This window comes from Augochlora pura, chromosome 1 (assembly GCF_028453695.1).
Source record: "Augochlora pura isolate Apur16 chromosome 1, APUR_v2.2.1, whole genome shotgun sequence".
Taxonomy (NCBI): Eukaryota; Metazoa; Arthropoda; class Insecta; order Hymenoptera; family Halictidae; genus Augochlora; species Augochlora pura.
The window spans coordinates 21,087,373-21,109,050 of NC_135772.1; the positions used below are offsets into that span (position 1 = coordinate 21,087,373).

Consider the following 21,678-nt stretch of genomic DNA (forward strand, 5'->3'; position numbering starts at 1 on the left):
GTTCCCCCATTCGCGCATAAATAAATAAATAAATAAATAAATAAATAAAAGAATCTACACGAATTCATCCTAGTGTCAACGACTAGGTGGATATTAAATTGGATCAGTGTCCTTCGGTCTGCATCTACGAGTCGGAGTTCTACGCAGCCCCTCTACTCGAGAGGGTAGAAATAGAAATAGAAATTTTCGAGAGGAAGCTGGGGAGAGTCGAAATAGCCTACTCGGAACGAAATTCTCGGAAAACGCGCGTAGGGCTTGGTTAGCTAGAAACGTTCCGAGAATTCGACGGCATCGGACCGGCTTGCTCCCGGAGAATCTGAGAGAGTATCGGATAAGGACCACGTGGTCTAATGGAATTCCACATGGCATTCTCTGGTCGAACGGATACATTGGATCAGCTGGTACGCCAACGACCGGATGGTCGACTGTGACGTCAGCTTGTTGGATACCCGCTGAGAGCTCGAATCAGAACCGCGGAAGTAGGTCGTCTAAGTAGGTGGCTGGTAGAGCCGCCTTCCTCCTTTTCATCGTGGTCCCGATATATTCCCCTTTCACAGGGGTAAACATAATCTCTGCTTAACGAGCCGGACCGTTAATCGACGCGAAATATTCAGAAGCGGCCCCGTTCGCGATAATCGGAACGGAATCTCAAAATGCCGAAGAGATCGTCGATTCTAGCCTGAAAGAGCTTCCGATGCCCTTCTCGAATATTTCAAACTAGAACTAGGATAGGTCGTTTAATTTTTCATTTCCTTTGCCTCGATATTGATAAAAACGTTCGGCATGAAAGTACGCATTTCGTACCTAACGAGCTAACAATGTTATGTCACGTTCGCTGCTTCGGTTCTGACCCGAAACCTCCGCCTCTCTTTCTCTCTCCCTCTCATCCGTATTTGAAATTTCGCTAATTTTCCTGCCGATAATTAATCAGCTTCGAGGGAAGTCGCGATCGTAACGCGTTCGGGATCGTTAGAGGCCCGATAGGGTTTGAGAGAAAATGGAACAAAATCGGGATGCATACCACGATGAATTCCCAGTGAAGTCTCGACGATAGTTGCAGGTAACTTTGCGAAGGCGTGCGAACCTTGTCACGCAGTGTACGTACGTGGCACATGTGAAAAACCGTGGGTGATACACACGGCGGAGTCGTACACTGTTACAGCGACGGACAAACAGAAGGAACCGAGCGAAAGAGATAGAGAGACGACAGGGATACGGGGGGGGGGGGGGTGAAAGAAAGAGGAGAGAGAGAGAGAGAGAGAGAGAGAGAGAGAGAGGGGGAGGAAGGAGGGTCGGACGAATCTCTGTGCCACGTCGCGATTCCTCGATACGCGTCGGTGTCCGCCGCGCGCGGCACACACTATTATCGCTACTATATCGCGCACGCGTGTGTTGTGTCGCGTTGGTGTGTGTGTGTCAGTGAGCGGCGCGAGAGCGACTGTGTCCGATTGCAATTGTGTGTCTTGACTCGGCTCGACTCGGCTCGGTTCGGCTCGGCTCGCGTGAGTCACCAACAGCTGACGGCTGGCGCCACTCAGCTGGTTGTTACCGGTGCCTTCGCACGAGGCTCGCTATCTCTGCTCGCCTATCAGCTGCGAGCAACTAGGAAACCACCGCACCGGAAACCAAGTCGTGTCAGCTCTCCTGGGAACAAAAACTACTGAAAAAGAGCCGCGAGAAAAGAGCGAGAGAGCCTAGAATCGGTTCACCGGCCGCTCAACGATAGGCGCTGAACGCTTTCGGAATTTCGTCTCCGGTAGACGCAAACTTTCGAGCCTCCCCCTCGAGCGATAATCCTTCCCCGCACTTTGCAACGTTTTCATTTTCACGATCCTAGAGCTATTTGTGCGAGGTGAATAACAACGATCGCCTTACCACCCCTACTTCAGCTCCGCAGTAAAGCATCGGTGCGAGTCAAAAGTGACTCTCCGACAAGATTCTTTCTCTCTTCTGTGGTAATCGGAGCGTCGATCAAATAATTTCACTATTCTGTATGAATGAACAGATGAAATGAAAGATCAGTCGCCGAACACCGCGCCACGTGCTGCCAAGTAAATTCGATCGGGATCCGTGGATCGTTGACACACGATGAAAACTCGACGGCTTGACCCTCTGCGTCGCTTCTCGCGAATAGAAATATGCACGGTTCGATGATGCGTCGCGTCGTCGCGATAGGAATAGGTCAAAGTTCGCGAGAACTTGAGCGAATTCGCAATCGCAGCAGCCTCTAGGCGCGACGATTCATAATTCCGAATGAATCGCCGTCTAGGCGCGACTCCTTCCTTTTCGTCTCTCGTTTTTTTTTTTCGCGGATCTCGTGACTGGAGAGGAGGAGCGGAGTCGGACGGTGGTTTCAGCGATTCGCGGAAACAGCTGCTGCGACTCGTCTGCAACCGAGCGATTTTGCAATGCGAAGTAAACGGATCGCGTCATAGCGCGAGTTATCAATGAATCGTAGAAGATCTTAGCCGCATTTCTCCGATCAAGCGACGGGGCACAATGGTCTGAAACCGACCTGAACCAATTTTATATGAAATCAAATTTCTTTATTCAATTTGCTCAAGAGAAATAATGCTGAAATTTTGTCGAAAGAATATCTACGTTGAAACGGATAGGGTTACGGTACAATTGGTTTCCCGGATCAGAGGGACGTATTACGTCGGAAGATTGGCCATTTAGTCTCGATACCTCCGAGCTCGGATGGTTACAAAGGCGCTCGGACAGCGACGCGCTTTCAGAGGAAAAAATAGGAGCGAATAAGCGGAAAGATTGCTGCCAGCGGCAGCTGCGCGTGGAATTTTTCTGAAACGGGACTGTCCGCGACAGATGTTAACAGGATCAAGAACAAAACCAGAAACGAACTGTGCTACCCTCGACCTTTTCTTTTACTAGATTCTTCGTCCGGTTTGGCTTGGCTCGGCTCTGCTCTGCTCGGCTCTGCTCTGCTCTGCTCGACGCGCTTGTTCCTGGTTACTTTGGAATCGACAAAAATCCACGAAAGACGCCATCGTCTGCATTTGCGACGCTTTCACAGCCGTGGCCGGCCGCCGACGCCGCGCAGCTCGGAGTCCGCTTTCGAGTCCGATATTCGAAGAAGCTCTCGCTCGAATCGAATTGCCCGATCTATGGTGGTATCGAGATGATTTCCTACGACCGTACACGATTAATGTTTACGCGGTTGCGCGCGGGGCTCTTCTATATTATCGATAATCGAAAGATAAACGAATCGATTCGAAAAAAGAATGCCAGAGAAAACGCGTTCTACGGTGGAAGACCTCCTTGAGAAGTCGAAGAAGAAGAAGAAGAAGAAGAAAAGAGACTGGAGGCCAATTTCGCGGATGTCTTTGGCAGTATAAAGATGCCTTCGCCCGACTGTGCGTTAGCTCGCGCACAGGACGGAGTACGAGACGAAGAACGAGAATGAGAATGAGATTGGGAACAGCCAGGCATATATTTAGCTGTGTGACGTAAGACGCAGGCCAGCGGGCGCCACGTCGAGTGTCTGTCTCTACGTGACCCTTCTATTTCGTCTTTCTCATCTTCCTCCTCCTTTTCTCTTCTACGTTTCGCGGGTCTTTGTATCCTCGAAACGCTATCCAATTAACTTCATTTTATTATTCGATGCGCTCCTTGTCTCGCAGATATCGCTACCAATTCCATACCGGATGACGAAAATCGTCCTCCGAGGGATGGGGATTAGCTAAATCTCGACCCCTCTCCTTTCACTCTCGAAAAGGAATACATATCGTTATTTTGTCTTGCTCCAGTGGAATTGACTGTGATTCCTTCCTTACTGCCAAACAACGTCTCGGCGCTATTAACCCTTATCGGCCATCAAATATTCAGGCCTAATGTATAATATCGCGTCGGAGGGACTTACGACTGTGTAAACGACAGATTTTCTTGATAAAAAGTCTGCAGTTTATTAATTCAAACTCTCTTAACATATCTCAGAATATTAACTCCGGCGCAGCGTGGTTCGAGGTTAATACGATGTTTTCTTTCCTCTGCTATTTTACTAAATTTGACATTATATTACTATTATTATTATTATTATTTCGAGAAGAACCCATTAGCGAACACGAAGCCGAGGAAATTTATTCTAGAGGAGACACGATCGGACGCGATCAAACGCGAGCGTGAGAGAGCTCTTCTCGCGGATCACTCTCGTGGACACGATGCGCCGCGCTGTCGCGTTACCGTTACGACGCTTGGGACCACTGACGAGATTATGTGGAGAGTAATAGACACTATTCAAGACCTGTGTACAAATGTCATTCGCTCTTTGATGCTCCCGCCGCTCTCGCTCTCGCTCTCTCTCTCTCTCTCTGTGTGTTGACAAGACCCTAGCAAGGTCCAGCTAATACCCGACCGGTCTATCGCCGGAACGTCAATGCGCTTACGATGTGGACGACAAACTCCGATCGTGGAGGGAAACCACCCTAATTGCTCCATCGACCGACAGGAGGAATCGATGCGAAATATTAGAATCGAGAATGAACTGGTCGGAACGAAGAAGTTTTGTTGCACGATAACTCGTGGACACGCAAATTTCAAGAGTGAAACGGTTGCATCAACCATGACACGTACAGTGGTTTCCAAAAGTAGAGTGCAAACAAAAAAATAATCGCGCTCCAACGGGGGAACGTAGAATACGAAAAACGATCAACGCTTCGAACGCGCGCGAATTTTGACATGTGGCGCGTATGCCGCGCCCAGCGCAACACCTGCGACGAAAACAATGACAACTTATACTATATTGGTGATGATTGGAATGCGAGTGCGCCCTGACGCGTGAAACGATGCGAGTCGACCAGCTGTCGGATTTCGACCGCCAATGACACACGACACAACCGGCAGGCAGAGCGCCTCTACACACCTGAGCGGCGCAGAGCGGATCGGAGCGGAGCGGAGCGGAGCGGTGCCGTGTCGGATAAGTCAGGTTGTAAGAATGTCCTTGGCTCTCTTATTCGCTGTTCCTCTTTTTCCCCATCAATTTACGCTCCGCCCGGTTCTCGACACGCGATTCAAGGGGCGCACGACTCGCTAAAAAGAAAAGCGAATCGACATCGAACACGGAAGAACAGTAGCCTTGAAAATATTCAAATCTTTCCCAGCTAGAACGTGCGCGGATGGTAAGCGGGAATCGTGTCCTCGAAAAATGGGGCGAAAACGTTGCCTTTCTCGCATTCAAAAGGACGCATGCTCGAAATCGCATTTTCAAAACACGCTGCGACGAGGCGACGAGAGCCACGGAACAAAGGGGAATTGGGCGTTGTATGTCCTGTTCCTTTTTTCCCGAGACTTAAGGTAGTCCCCCGTCCAGGTAGTTGGTACCTGAAAAGTCCGGTTCTCCTTTGTTAGCCTCCTTAGTTATCGAACTAGGGAGAAAGAAGGGTTTTGGACCAGATCTCCGACGAACCGACGACTTTGGGGAGATTTGTCAACCACGTGTTCCAACTGTTCGAAACCGATTCCGAAAACGAAAATCCTTTCAACCAGATCCGTCCCGTAATCGGTTGCGAACGGATGATATAACTCGGTCTTAACCCGAACGATATTGGCCAGAAAAAGAATCGCTGTTGACAACGCTCCGATTCGTCGAGCGAACGACTTCGAGAAGAAACCAGGAAGGTGACTAGCGCGAGACAGAGGTGTTATTCTTGTCCGAAGACGGGTCCCTTGGTCTTCGTCCGCGAGCAATATTCGCGCCGCGTTCGGGCACGCCTGTGCGCTGCGAATTCGCCGGCTGTAGGGGGGGGGGGGGGGGGGTCAACAGAGAAACCATTGTTATCTATCGGCGAGCTGTGAAACCGTAGGCCACCTCCTGAATTTACCAGCCATTTTTGGCTGGAACGTTAGCGGGACTAGCTTACCGTACAATAACTATAACATGTTTCTTTAATTTTTCGATTCGAATGACAAAAACGAAATCAAAAAATCCTAGTTGTGATTAAAAACAGACCTACGAAATACATTTTTTAAATTGAAGTCTTTAGAAGCCCAGCTTGTAAACGAATGGTTGCGTTTTGAAAGGTGTAGAAATGCTTTAGTCCGACACGGTAATTGATAAATCGGCGGTATGTTTTCACGCGTCGAACCGCATGGTTCGGGCGCGACTCAAGCGTTGCTCGACCGACTTAACCCTTGCGCTGCACGCTAGTATAGCGAATAACGAGATTTGAAAATGTATACAGTTGCAGCAAGTGTTAAGTCCATTCCTAGACGATGCCGGCCAAGTGCCGAGATTTTGCAGTGCAACGACGTGACGCTTTGACGCTGTCACGCCGTGACGTCGTGACGCCGCGCGCGACACGACGCTGTTGTGTCGTCGGTCGGTGCAATCCGGAGAACGACATTATGCATTATATTGTTCGCGACGAAGCCGCCTTGGCAATCGATACGCGAGCACATATATGTATACTCTATAAATATAGTAGCCATCGCGTTAACAACAACAATCCGCTACAACGGTAATTCAATTGCGGATTTAACGCGCCCGTGATGCGCGCGATGACTGCCGCGAATACGTGTACAACGAATTCCCTGTTTCGAAAAGAAATCGTCCGGTGGAATTCGAGCATGAAACGATATTAATATATATTATTTATAGCCGATGTCTCGTGCGTTACTGTGCACGGCCGTTATTCGATACGAGACGGAAATAATTTCGTCGTGTAAATATTGTTACGCGTATTTGAATCCAGTTACCGCAGAGACGGATTTTCCGCGTGTGGGCGCGGGCGCGGGCACGGGCACGGTCTACCCGATTAAATGAAATTTTGGTCGAATCCGATTTCTGCGAGCGCAGATATCAGAGGCGAGCCAATTAAATCCGTTATCTTGGTTCGCCCGGTTCTATAATTAACCGCGAACGCGAAAAACGTTCGCACCGATTCGGCAGGCGTCTTATCGGAGGTCCGCGATACGCCACTGCGCAACGTAACAACACCGAAACTCGAAACGTGTCTTCTTTTTTGGGCCACTGATTCGAACACGAGCGTGCATATGCTCGGAAACGTTTTACTCTACGGCGTAGCGCACGGTATACAAAGAGATTGATGCGACGCGACGCGACGCTACGCGACCAACGTTGACCAACGTTGACCGTGGTCGGGATCGATTCGACCGATTTATTAAGTCGTGCAAACAACAAGCAAAGTCTCGAAGTGGGGATTCTCTTTTCAACGGTTGACAAACGATGCGCTGATAATAACCATGCCGTGGCATGCGGAATCCACGCATCAACGAAGGGACAGTGACGACGAGGACGTAAATATCGAAGAAAAATCGATAGAGCATCGGGCGACGGTAATTATATTCGCCGCGAAGCGATTCGTTGTCCTCCTCTACCCGTCCGACTCCATGCACGGAGCAGGAGGGACCGATTAAAAAATTACCGAGCCTTCGAACACATCTTCGAGACCGACGATATCGAGCGGCTGCACGATAAAAGAATAGGAAAGGCCTGCGAGCGCGACTGGACGGTCCTGGCTCTTACGACTATACGTATTGCAACTTTATTACAAAACTTGATGCAACAGATCGATTCCGCCGCGCGCGTAGAGCGGGTAGAACCACGGTGGACCCAGCGTTCGCGAGCGATCAAAGAACGCGCGCTCGCAATCGTTCGATCGAATAGAAATGTTTCACCATGCGAGAGCCGATAGGCGAGTTCGTTTGAAATTTTCAATCGCGCCGGGATTGGCGGGAAATATTGATCGCGATCATTAGCGGTGCCGTGAATCAGTTGCGCGGATTATGTAATAGAAGAACGTTTAATCAGCTGATACATAGGGTTGCGCGATCACCGGATAAACACGTATCAGATGTTCTATCTCGTAACGAGTGTTCCCGTAATTCCGACTGTTACGATAACACGAGCATTCCGCGGATATCGATCGCGTCTTTTAAGAAAATTCTGCGTCGAAACACAGCAATCCTTTGCGAAACACCGACGCGGAAGCGTGGAACGACAAATTTTCGTCTACGAATTTCAGTTTGGCTAAACATTGTAATAATTAGCGAACGCAGACGGTTTCTTTACAGTTCTCTCACGGAAATGTACAGGTTGATTAATTACTCGGATTACCGAGCAAAAGAAACGTGTAGAACAAACGTTAGGTATGCCGCGTGCATTAATGCAATCATTTACGCTCGATACCTCCAACGAGAACTTTATTGACTATAAAATCGTTCGTATGCAGATATGTTTCCATATTGCCGAACCAACGACCGTTCCATTCAAGCCGCGGCGAACGCGGTGCGACGAGGCGAGGCAAAACGAAGTAAAGCAAGTCCGTTTACGCCATGCACGTAGACACATGCAGCAGCGTACTCTGTTCACCGTTCCTTACGCCTTACAGCATAACCGCGACAATTTTCCCCGAGAGGTGTGGTGTACGATATCGCGTGTACGTCCAGCGATCGGATCAACATCGGAAACTACGTCGTAACGTTGATAATAAACCGAGCACGAGGGACTACTCGAGCAACGTATGAATCAATTGCGAATTTCATACGCGCACGCTTTCCGGCGCACGTGTAGCGAAAGTAACAACGCGGATACGCGTTTGCTTAGAGTCTTTTTAAAACCATGTAACAACGATCAAAGTTGAGATATCTATGCGAAGTCAAGATTTTCTGCATCGATTGCAAGATGCGTTTTGCAAATTATGAATTGGGGTCCTTTTCTCGTTAGTATCGATGCAGAAGCCGCTGGTGGAACGGCTGCAGTTCGCATACAAGATAAATCGAAGCTCTATGCGAGTGAACATAATGTAGAGGTGATGAGCGTATGTAAACAAGAAGTCGCAGCGAAGCGGCGTGCGTTTGGTTATTTATAGAAATCCATTATTGTGCAACAAACGCGGCTTTACGTAACGCGCCTAGTATACCCAGGTCTTGTCGGTCACTCGGCCGTATACAAAGGAACTTGCAGCTCTCGTCCTTTTGTTTCTATCCCTTTTTATTTTCGCTAGGCCTCTCGTCTAGACTTGTCCGCAACCGCGAGCAGGACTGCCAACCGAAACCATCTCTCCTCTTGCAATATCGCCGCGTCGTTCGCTAGTCATGCAAACAAAAGCTACAACCGATTATCAGAATCGAGCGCGAACCAAATAGAAAATAAAAGGAGCCTGCGACGATTCTCCAACGAATCCTGTTAGCGCGCGTAGTCGATAATTGTACGGGTGAGTGAACAATTTCGTCGATTCTCTGCAACCCGACGGGATCGAATCAAGAGGCGCGTAACTATTTTCTAACATTTTACGCGTGCGATAATCGATATACGCTACTATGTCTACTTATATCGGTTTATCTACAAGTACGTTGGAAGACTATTTTTAGATACCAATATCGATCCTTAATATTTGTTTACATGTGCGTCAGCGTATACTTAGCAGATCGTAACTAATGCACGTTCGAATTCATACACTTGCTCGTTCTGATGCAACACGATCGGTTTCGTAGTAATCGGTGCGTTGCACTGTCGCGAATTGAAGGAGGGCAGGGCTTTTAGATTCCGTACTTGTAAATTTATATAACACGTGCACGAAATAAAAATGCGGAATAAAAGTCGGGAAAACAGTATTTACGGTTTATTAAGAAAAACGAGAAAGGCAGCGGCATGGAAACGGAGCATTAGGGAGTACACGGATTTGCTCTCGAAGCTGCGGAGACCCGATACTTTTTCCTCGAAGCGATTTCAATCGTATCGTGACCGTGATACAGGCCGGCGCGGCGCTCGCTGGATCGTTCGCTCGCTAGCTAGCGAGGGAAACCAACGAAACCAGTGTACGGAGCCGAGAGATACAAACCGAGAGAGCGTCGTACATGCATTCCAAACCTATTTAGACTTAGACAACTTGCAGATAACATTCCGAGAAACGATTAATCGCGACCACGGGTGCTCGACCGAGCGACCGTTTACCGGCGGAGTCCTCGCAGAAAACCGGTATGATGTATTCTAGACGCGATGCCATTTACCATAGAAATTCTTCGATCCAAAAATATCTAACCAAGGAATATCGATAGAAACTGATACATGACTTTATTTATTTACCTTTACAGTATAAAACTGCAATTTCAATCACCACCGCGCAATATGTTTGACTGACACTGCGAAATTATGCTTGATTTCACAACATTTTGTTGAAAAACAATCAGACTTCCAGAATTGGTCCAAGTCGTGCGATGAAATCGCAACGAACAGAAACAGGGAACTGATAACGAATCGAATTTGTATAAAATGAACTTCAAAAATGTATACGTATACATGTATGTACGTACATATATGTACATATCACGTCTGAACGGAAATGATTTAAAACTGATTATATTTTCTTTCATATTATACATTTCGTTTTGCTATATTTTCTGAATAATTAAGTAGATAGTTTAAAATACCTGCCTAATCGATTGTAACGCTACTAAAAATACTCAACGATGATAATTTGTATTTCGCGTACGATGGATACAGGGAAAAATGGCAAATGCTCGTATACGAAGCAAAGTATTCGAAGCGACGGTGCATGTACTTGAAGCAGTTTCGCTCTCGCGCCATGCTTGTTTGGGCGTGAACGCATGGTGTCTACGATTCGATTCAACTCGACGCACAAGTACCGTTTGGTCGCGTAAAAATAAAAAAAAAAAGCTCGCGGCGAAACGCTGCGAGTTGAGAGGTTCGAGAATAAATTGAAGCGGAGAAAATTCGAATCGGCTCGGAAGAAGGAAAGGAATATCGCGTTATTGCGACGCAGAAAATGAAAGAGACGAAGGCCATTGTGCCGGCCGGTCCGTCAGCGGTGCCTGCTGCCGGCCGGCCGGCATCGCGACAGCTGGCTATTGAGGGTAAACTAGATTTTGTTTGCGTCCGTGCGCACGTTTTTACGTTCGCGTCACGATTAGAAGGGGGAAACGCGGCGACGGGTTCAATAACGATAACGTTAATAGCAACTGCGGCGATGGCGACGGTTACAACTACAGCCAAGAAGACCACGGCTGTGGCATTCGATGAGAGGTAACGCGAAGAAAGAGAAGAAGAGATGGACGTTGATACGCTCGTAATCGACAAGACTCGGCGAGGGGGGCGAGCACGCCTTCCTTTGCCGACGAATTCGTACCGTCACGGCGGTAAGAGTACGCGTTCTCCGCGTTACGCTACACTCGTACACGCCAGTATACGTATGTACATATTTGAAGTCAGAAATGACGTGGCACGGCAATTCGCGGCTGTTCTATACACTGTACGCTGACGTACTCGCGAACTCGTACCGCGTATGCGAGTTGCGAACGGATTTCCCGTCCGGCGACACGCGAACTATATCCGCGCGTCGCGTCGCGACCGCGACCGCGAACGCCAGCAAATTTCTCGCGCAAGCGAAAAGGCAAACGACTTACCCGCACAAATTCGTTTCCTGCTCCTCGGCAGCTTCGACAATTTCTTCGAGCAAAATACGATCCTCACAACCAAACACTGACATATCTCGATGGTCCGTAGCACTAAGAATCCCGCCGCGCGATCCCACGTCTCGGCAGCCGTCGTCGCGGCAGCGAACAAGACGACGAGCTTTTCACACACTCCACCGGAAAACAACGCGCACACCTCGCGCCGTTTTGCGACGCGGATACTCGACGGAACTCGTGATTAAATATTTCCTTTTTCTTTTTTTCGACCGCGATGATGGCACGCACCGAGATTCGTCCACGGGACAGCCACTCCGCGCGGCGCACACACAACGCCCGAACGCGTTTTGTAATGGCGATCTTTGGCGGGAAACAGCTGAGGGCCCCCACAGCGTACCACGAATCACTCCGCCGCCGGCTTCAGGGCTGTCATAATCTGGGGGTTCGCCGAGCGCCCCCTCTCGAGCAACTCTTCCACACGACACCCTTCACTCCGGCCCAGCTTTTCCTCAAACAATTTCTCCGATTCGAAGCGTAATTTGTTTGCTTATTTATCGATTTCGCGTCAACGATACGATCGACTTCTATTTGTCCTGAACGCTCCTTCGATGCGATCGTTTCGTTAAACTCGAACAGGTCGATCGCTCCTAGATCCTCGGCAAAATGATCGGTGTACGCTTTGCACACTGTGCTGGTATTGGTTACACGTCCGAAACGAATCGTCCGAGAAATTTTGTTGTCGCGGAGAATATTGGTTCAGGTACACATGACGACGGGACTATCACGTGGCGGCACATACTACACGTTATCGTCCGGCACTTTTTATCGATGGAAATAGCACTCCCGCACCACACGACGACGCCAGGATACGTGTATGCGTGTACGGTCGCGTACGATAAATCGCGTAGCATCGGTTTTCTAGCAGTTGAATGGCAGAAACTGCGACACAAATCCTCTCGCAGACACGCGGTTGTGACGTACGCAAAGATTCACGTTGCCCAACGATCGAGAAACATTCTCTTGGCACCCGCGGAAAGTTTAATGTACGCGGCGGTTAGGGTGAACGGGACGCAGTACTCTGCCCTGGACAACGACTCTCTTTGGACCAATCCCACACCAGCTCATCTTCGCTTTCACACCGAGTTTTCGCAGTTTTCTGCAGGTAGTTGCGCGCAGGTCGTCGGTCGCTTTCTATCGGATCACCGATACACCAGGCCGCCTCCTCGGCGAACTATTGTTAGAAATATTTAACGCGTTTCGGGGAACTACTTTCGCGACGCGTAGGTTTACGCTAGAGGAATGGTGCGGCCGCGCGGGAAACATCTGCCAGCTGGCAGAGGCCCCGCCCATGGAATACGCCAGTCTCCTCGCTTCCCCCACCTGCGCGAGTCTAAACCCACACAACGAACCAGCCGACCATCTGTACGTCTATGACCGCGCGGCATCGGTACGCGCATACACGCGAGACTTCTATCCTGGTCCTTCGTCGAGCTCTCCGCGCAATGTTACACGACACGAAAGTTCACAATAAAAATTCGTTGCTTCCCTGCGCGTACGATATGCACATCTTAACTAGTCCGTCGCGCATATTCCAACACAAATGCGTCACGAAATGAATGGCAGAAAGGTACCGGACACGACACGGACGAGCAATTCGAAATGCTGAAAATTCGTTCGTGTCGTTCACATTGCTCGTTCCATCGAACTCTTTTTTTCGAGCAATATCTATCTGTTTCGGTCTCAAATAAACCATCGTCCATTCTTCGTTGAACTTGAACGATTCCGAACGATCTTAATTCATTATGTTCGCTCGGACATCGCATAGTTTTTAATTCTCTAGCTTCATAGTCTATGCGACGCTCTTTGTGCTATAATATGGTTACCAAAAGAAATGTCAAATTTGTATTACAACGACTATCGATCTATCTATTCCACGCCAATTTCTTTGTTGTATTTTTTCCGTAACGGTTTGCTTGTTCTGTACGGAGTTAAGATGTTTCAGCTTTGAAAAATGTCCTTGAATAGTGGTTGAGACTTAGCAAAATTCAATTCCATCTTCTTACACCTATCAACGATTCAAAACATTTGCTTGTGTACGTTCGAAAGTGTAACTTTCCTTGCTTGAATCAATAAATTGTAGAAAATCTTGCAGTTGATGCCATCTGTCTGTCGATTGCGGTACTCGGTGAAAAGTAACGGAACGGCAACTGAAATACACTCTGATGATTTACTGTAAACAATGTACTTCCATCATTTGCATTTTTTTTACAATGTATGTGAAAAAACATTTATTATTTTTTTTTTTTAATCATTCTCTCTTTACTTCTATAAAACAAATATATGAGTGACAAACTTACAAATAAAAAGAGAGGAAAAAAAGAGTTGTTTTTTCCTTTAAACTTAGCGTTATAGATAAATACTGTTGTGATCGTCAACGGCACAGTAGTAGCATTTCATTTATTTTAATGTAGTGACAGGCTAAAAATAATATTTGGAGACTGTATTCATAGCTATTGTTTGTGTCATTTCTTTAGACGGATTATAATATATTACATTGTTCAACATACGAAAGTAGCATAATTAAACGTTTAGAAGGGAGAACTATGAATACGTCTTAAATGCAGTTAAGCAAACCGGAAATAACACATAGGTACATGTATCTCTGTTCATTATTCATTAATCCGGAAAACCTAATGGAAATCTAAACAATGGATTTGCGAAAATGATAGCATAAACCTCATTTTTGCTGCATACGAACGGAGGAGCTATAAACGTTGTTTGTCAGTAATTTCGTACAAAATGACCGATGGACTTTTTACAATAATATTCGGTTTAGAGAAAATTGCAAATATAATTATTCCTTTTTATAGAAACATCCAGAGTAATTTGTGTGGAGACTCGGCCAAGCGTAGATGTTACATCTTATAGTCAAATATATAGAATTAACTTTGTTTTTTAGTAATGAAAAATTAAATCTGCATAATCAAGTTTTTGGACGTTATCCCACTTTAAATCTAAAACTTAATCGAGTAACGTGTAAAAATTTGCTATAATCTGCATCATATTCATGACACCGACATTGTATATTTTTTTTTTGTTTGTACTGACAGTTATGCGATTAGGGTTCCTAAAGCAAAAATGCAAATATTCTTTTAAATTTGTAACTGTAATACTATTTATAATGCCTCCCAATTTGTACACACTAATGGCTTAAGAAAGGTTGCTGTTTATTTTTTTCTTCGATCGGTAGTTATAGTTATCTAATATTCTCCGAATTAACAAATTTCATAGACTGTTTGCGTGAAACTGCATACCAATGCGAATCGAAGGAGATGTTTCATTGTACAAAAAGAAATGTGATATGAATGGCTCGATAAAATATACGTAGATGCCTGAGTGAATCTTTTGCATCCCACGTTCCAAAAACTAATTGCTAAAAAATGTTAGGTACAAATGATATTAGTACCTATTGAGATTCCAAAACATTGAATAAATAAGAGGAGTAATCACGTGACTCCGTCATACTAAAAATAGTAGGTATTTAAACAGCCTAAGACGAATTAGTCTTAGACACTGTCCGACTGGTTTGATTTATTGTAAGTGTTATAAAGCTAGATATAGATACAATAACTGATATGCAAATGCATCAACCACTTTCTAACAGTTATCTTCCTTGTACATTGTAGTGACGTTCCCATCAGTTTTCTTTTACTTCGAAAAAATTAACTATACCTAATATTGTGTTAAATGCTATATTTACAAGATCAAAAATCGACTACCTTGTTTTCTTTAATTATGTACAGGAGTGTACTGGTTGGTTGTAGTAGAGAGTAAATCAACAAATTTATTAAAACATGTAAAACTATTTTAATATCGTGAACTGCATCGTTAAGGCAAACGTGATTAGAACTGTACTGAATCGATACCCAAGAGATAATTTGTACTTTACTATATCTTTACTTTCTATTTTAATATCTGTTTGTCGATTTACTCCCTCGTTTTTCGGTTTTAAATTACATGCTTTTAATTCCAGTTTCCTTGAGAAAAAAAACATCGTTAAATATACATTAGTCAATTTTCAAACGTGGTTCATGCATCTGCAGACAATTTCGTGCAACATGAAAGCATGGATTTACAAATAACGGCTCTATGAAGAAACGTTTGATGCCAATAACGAAATTCGTCTCTCGTATTGACATTTATGAAAATGTACAAATGGACCATGTATGCAAGCAGTTCCATTAATACCTTCGATCACTGAAGATATTTCTCTGTGTAGTCAGTTTTGATTGTTCACTTTTCTCAATATTAGCATTGTACGATATTACAAATTAATTCGGATCAATTCGTTCTGGAAATGTGCCTATTTGGTATAAAGTATTAAAATAATTCTTTTATTATTTTTTAATACGTATGTCATGAGTATAATATATGTCGTGTAATGTACCAATAAATATGCGCACCCGTCATTAAAGTGTTTATTAAAAAATAATCCAATTAAATACTGTTTCAATCGTTTGACAAAATTAAAATTTTTTCAAAACATTTGTTCCGATTTTCATGAGTTCTCAGTTTATATTCGTTATTAGTAGTTCTTTTAATTATATCCTTATAATTTAATCATTTCGAATTATTAATAATCATTATAGTCTCTTATTATTGTTCTTATGCTACTCTATTGTTCTTGTTTAAAAAAAAAAAGAAATAAAAATTGAATTGCTAAAATCAAAATTTTCGGGGAACAATTCAATTTTTCTTGTAATTTCTCTGATTATCCGCCAAAACGAAATAATCCTTTTCTTCTGTTTAAATTAATGCTGTTACTTCCCAACACGCGACACAATACTTTTATCTTTAACTTTCCCTTTCTTTTTTTTATGCGTCTATACATAGAGATATATGCATATATTAGTATATTAATAAAGCATATAACAAACGATGTACGTGACCATCATTGAACGTGAATTTCGCGTAACTTGAATCTACTTGCCTTACCTGTAAATCCATGTTTATTTCTATGCAATGATGGAACTTACTCAGCGTATTAACTACATACTAGCTTTGTTATAATAATTTTTTCATTCCTAATTTCAATCTTTCCTGAGCTGGATTCACTTTGATTTTTAATTGCTGAATAAGATCATATATTTTTAAGGAAGGCCCAACTTTGAAACCTGTCAGGTCTATTATTTGGTCCTTAGTGAGCGTCAACAAAGTTTTCCCATCTATTTTACGTTTACTAAAGTTATCGCAATACGTTGCACAATCATTAACACGAAGAAATTGTGCAACATCAAACACATTCCATTCAGATGGCACTAAATCACCAGACTCAGAACTTTTCTGAACACCATCTGCTAGCCTTGGGATGTATTTACTAGAGGCAGACGTCACCTAAGAAACAATTAATTTTCCTAATATATTGCTGGAATTTTAATGTTATTTGTGGTATACTTGTCAAAAATTTTATATTAATTAACATAGTCTGAAAATAATATTTAGCATTTGTTATGATAACAAAATACTGTAAACCTTAGGAAAAAAAAAGAATTATAGATGATCAAAAAATTAATTGCGCATTAAACCAAAGTGTATGTATTTATAACTGTATTGGTGCTTTCGTTTTAGTATATTACGACTACGAAATAAGTAAGCGTTACTTACATTGATATACGATGTCGCAGTTCTTTCTTTCGGTGGCGGAGGACTTTGTATTTCACTTTGAGTATCATTTAGTGCTTGACCTTGTCCCGTGGTAGGACTGGGTAATGTTTGATCAGGACCAGCAGGCTCTTCTGCCGGCTCTGGTTCCCTATTTCTTTGTTCTGGTAAGCTTTCCACGTCGCGTTCTCTTTCAATTTTTACCCCTTGAGCTGGCTCTATCTCTCGTTCACGTTCACGAGCCGTGCTGATACGTTCACTGTGCCGAGGTAGAATGTTTTTCGCGCAGGATATTTTGCTGCTTTTCTTCAACTTTCTCTTAGCTTTACGTTTAAGGCCTCTTGGTGATTTTACTAAGAATTCGGGAGGTAATGTAAATAAAAAACCAAGTAATTATAAAAGCAAAGAATAGTTGAAATACATAGCAAACGTTTTTGCTTTTATTTACCAGTAGGACTAGTGTTTTTAGTGAGTACACGGGGCCCTTCTAGTTTATGATCAACCAGATCGCACCAACCAACTGGATAAATATCAGGACTCTGACAATCTAACCATTGATCGTATTCGTCTTCCCAACCATCGAAGTGTACTCTTAATAACCTTCCGATCACCCTAGTAATAGTAGCAACACAAACTAATCTAGGATCCATCAAATCGGCAGCTTCGAGTCTCATTCCCTCAATAAAACCGTGTTGAGGTATTTCCTACAATGTAACCCATCGTTTAAAGCACAAAGTCCGTTTTACTCTGATTTAGTTAGTGCATAACAAAGACGGTACATTTACCCTATTAAATAATTGCACAGGAGCCGGTATAGTATTCGTCTCTGTTAAATATGCATCCCATGTGAATGTAGTAGGATCGTAGCCCTTTGGTGGTGTAAGCGGTAAACCGTGTTGTGAACAAAATCCAATTGGAAAAATACAAGGTGAACATGAATGATAACAGAACCAATCAGCACCACTCGCATCCTCGTCGTAACTATCTATACGAATCATTATGTAGTCTTCCTTTAAAACTTGCATAACCGTTGCCGCGCATATGGCTGAAAGATTAAGCGGATCAATGGCTTCTATTTTCATTCCTTCCCTAAATGTATAACAGAGGTGCAGGTGATGGTTCTTTGGCACATAAAAAAGATCTTCTGTAGAATCATCTTCGCATAGTTTTGATTTCGAGACACGTTCCAAATACTCAGGATACGCATCCAACGTCTGTCCTACCCTCTTGGCCCAGCCAACAGGGTGTATAAGAGGAGAATCTTCGTGGCACCAAAAACCATTATCTTCAGGCGGCGAGTCATAGTATCGTACGTGTAAACGTTTCCCAACAATCTTCTGTATCGTTGCTACTTTTACCTGGGAGATTCTATTTTTATCTACTACCTCCAAGTGAAGTCCGCATCTGAAGCGCGACTTCATACTATCGTTAACTTTATTATAAAAATTAGTTGGCAGTGTTCTTGCACCAGTTAAACGTCTCATTAGAAAATCTTTCCAGTCTTTGTATTTGTTAGCAATCGCTGTGAAAATTGATAACAATTAATACAGCGGTCTTGGTAGAGATAATCCCTCGATCGGGCTTTATCACGAAGTCAATGAATTTTTAGTTCAATTTACTTACTGTTAGGTGGAATCAATGGCTTTCCAATTGTTGCACACCAGCCTACTGGATGAATGTCGTTCGAGCATAACGATACCCAGAAATCTTTATCAGCGTTAAGTCCGAAACCTTCGTACCTTAATAAGGCTCTGTATCCGGATATACGTAATACGGTAGCAACCCAAAAAGAATCCGGAAAAGCTTCGCATACCTCATCGCAATCTGTATTTTCAACTTCAACTTTCATACCGACTGTTATATTATCCCAGATCTCTGATATAGGTGCCTGAAACAGGAATAAGACATTGTAATTTCTAAACAATTTAACGTCATATACTATTCTCCCGTTTTATCGGTTTAAACTGACATGTTTAAAGCAAGACACTGGAGCAGCACAAAATCCAGGTTCCACAAGCTGCGGGGTCCAATCATAAGAACCCGCCATTTCGGCGGTTCTTTTCCTTCTTACAGGTAAATCTTCTGGCATCACTGGTTCAGATATAACTTTTTCTTTCCCCTCGTCCTTTTCTTTATCTTTTCCCTGTTCAATCTGTTCATTAACATCGGTTTCTTCATTGCCTAAAGCCTGAAAATTAAAAACATTACGACACTCTTTCATAATATTTTTTAAAATAAAACTTACTTGTTTCACTATACTAGATTCGGTCGGCGAAGTAGGATTTACCGATATAGGTGGTTCTACAGAATGAGATGGACTATACGTAGAATCTGCAGTGGGAGCAGTGTGTTCTGAAGACCTTGCGCATGCTCTACTGCAAAATCTACGTTCTTTTGTGTAAAATGCATGCTTTACACCAATAGCACCACATTTTTCACAAACAGCTGCAATTAATAACTCGATTTGTAAGAAGTATTTTGAAAAGTTTAAAAAAAAAATTTTATTTTTCAGCATTAACTTGGAAATATTTTTGACATGGTAAACAACCTGTGTAATAACTTACCTATACCGTCTTTACGAATGGGAATAAAGTTTAAGTCTGTATGTGGTTGATAAGCAATCGGTGTTTTTAAAACAAGTCCAGGATGTTTTATGGGTTTTATTTTTCTATTACGATTGTCCTGAGTAGTTTGTGTAGCTGCATTAGTTACAACTTGCTCCCTTTCTTCGTCACCCATGTAATCTTCTAATGATAAATAGTCTGTCATTTCTTGCCTTTCAGATTGAGAATCGTATTCCTATAGGAGAAGCAAAAGTACAAACAACATTAGATCAGTATGTGTAATACAATTGTGACATTACATATATTATCGTGCATAATCAATAAAATGACTTGCTTGTTGTATTTCTTGGACATCGACAGCTTCCATAGCTTCATCCGCTTCTGAACATTCGTTAGAATATTGTGGTGGCAAATATCGTACCATGGTAGGTGCGATTTGATGATTTCTAATGTCCTCGTACGGATTTGAGCCATGAGAGAAAAATGGACTTTCAGCTTGACGAGGATCCAACATGAGTTCATGAGTGGGTTCTCCGTGTACCATCATATCGCCCATCCATACCATCCCTAGTTCTGGTAATCCAGGGATGGAGGCATACACTGAATTCATACAAATATCCATTCCTATATTCACATAACGATTACATTGTTACTTTAGTCAGATTATGCGTGTTAAAGATTTGTTGCGCCGAACAATGCAACCGTTAAATTAAAATTAAAGTCTGCATGGCACAGAACAAAATAACTTTATAGAAATAAATCGGTTTTGATACGATTAAAGCACTCGTTGGACGAAGGTGCCCCTCGTACAGGAAGCAAAAATTCCATTTATAAAATCTACGTAATTTGTGGCGTAAGCCACACAAGACTTTTCAAATCGACGTTATTGTATTCAGATGCCATCCTGTATCGTCTAATGTCTCAAAGAAACTTAATAGAATTTATTTGTCGAAGCGACGCCGAAGCTTTGTAAATCAACATTTATTCAACCTTTTCCACTGGGATACATTTTTCAAGAGGCAATGCTTCTCTTTGCAGATACACCATATCCTGTGTAAAGTATACAATTCCAGGATCATAAATTACGATGCAATTTAACGCGCGAAGATATCACATAGCGTAGGAAAACAAGTACGAACCATTAGAAGCTTGCACGTCCATGACAAAGCAGGGTTTGGAAACTCCTCTGTATTCAAGTGGCATACAAATTGCTACGCCATCTGATATGAATTTTCATTATTAAATGAAATCGGCGGTATATGCAAAATTTCCAGCATATTATTTTACAAGATTGTTTAATAACAACGATTATTTAAACGCAATAAGGAAAATCTCATAGTTGTTACATGAAAATTTGAAGCTTCAAAGGATTGAGTTCAACCTCGATATATGTTTATTATTTGAAACATAGAACGCCAAAAACGGATTGACAATAATAATTGTCTAACTCACTTCTATATCCTGAGCATGCAATTCGAAAACAGGCACTCTCATCTATAACGTGATATTTAGAAGCATAGAGGGCAGTGCCATCGATAAAAAGTATGCATCTGTGTATCAACCTTTAATGCGTTCAAATTCTTTCAAAGTTTCCTTTGAAAGTAAGAACTTTTACTTTCTAGAAAAATGAAAAATACATTATATACCATAGGTCATGGCCTATGGTCATTTCGACCGCTAGCCATAAATATCAATGCTATTACCATGTACTCCATGCACATTGCTACACATAAGATGGATAGCCCATCGTGATCGTATGGAACACAGAAGAAACAATATCACAACGTTTCTTGTGTCGCGCGAGGGTGTTTTAAAATGATGTTACTTTGAAGAGACGAGGGGTCTCCGAGGCAATTTGAAGTAACTTTTTCTTGGCGCAAATGCAATTCGTAGCTTCGTGTACAAGTTATTAACGGAAAATACCGACCAATGAGAGGCGAGATTGATGACGCCACTAAAAAATCCCTAGTACACCAGTAGATTTTGGCATTAGGTATTTAGGTAGCACATTATTTAAATAACAATTTGAATAAAAGATATTTTATCC

General features: G+C 43.3%; 2 protein-coding genes across 6 annotated transcripts in view; both read right to left on the reverse strand.

Moving 5' to 3' along the window:
* Crp (transcription factor cropped) overlaps positions 1–12,789 on the reverse strand; it is an 86,866-nt gene extending 74,077 nt beyond the window's left edge. Inside the window, exon 1 of the mRNA XM_078179962.1 lies at positions 11,401–12,789. Within this exon, the coding sequence (XP_078036088.1) occupies positions 11,401–11,483 (83 nt within the window). The 5' untranslated portion in view covers positions 11,484–12,789. The remainder of the gene's footprint in view (positions 1–11,400) is intronic.
* An 872-nt stretch (positions 12,790–13,661) lies between these two features.
* Positions 13,662–20,792, reverse strand: LOC144468613 (polycomb protein Sfmbt). 5 transcript variants are annotated; one of them, XM_078178238.1, is made up of 11 exons: positions 20,771–20,791; positions 20,622–20,681; positions 19,966–20,231; positions 19,632–19,866; positions 19,313–19,512; positions 19,037–19,255; positions 18,691–18,955; positions 17,853–18,589; positions 17,516–17,771; positions 17,071–17,420; positions 13,662–16,800 (listed from the first exon to the last, which is right to left on the reverse strand). In XM_078178238.1, exons 2-11 carry the CDS (start codon positions 20,638–20,640, stop codon positions 16,471–16,473), a joined length of 2,877 nt encoding a protein of 958 aa, XP_078034364.1. In that variant the 5' UTR covers positions 20,641–20,681; positions 20,771–20,791; the 3' UTR covers positions 13,662–16,470. The 5 variants fall into 5 exon arrangements, with proteins under 5 accessions (XP_078034364.1, XP_078034348.1, XP_078034356.1 ...); XM_078178222.1 differs by lacking the exon at positions 20,622–20,681 and having other exon boundaries at positions 20,771–20,792; XM_078178230.1 differs by having other exon boundaries at positions 20,622–20,789.
* Positions 20,793–21,678: the final 886 nt, after the last annotated feature.

Bases quoted from the DNA above. Each gene is read 5' to 3' on its own strand.
- LOC144468613 (XM_078178213.1), bottom strand. The intron at 18,956-19,036 runs GTCAGTTTAAAC...TTCCTGTTTCAG, and splicing joins CAGTGTCTTGCTTTAAACAT to GCACCTATATCAGAGATCTG. The intron at 17,772-17,852 runs GTAAATGTACCG...GTTACATTGTAG, and splicing joins CTGTGCAATTATTTAATAGG to GAAATACCTCAACACGGTTT.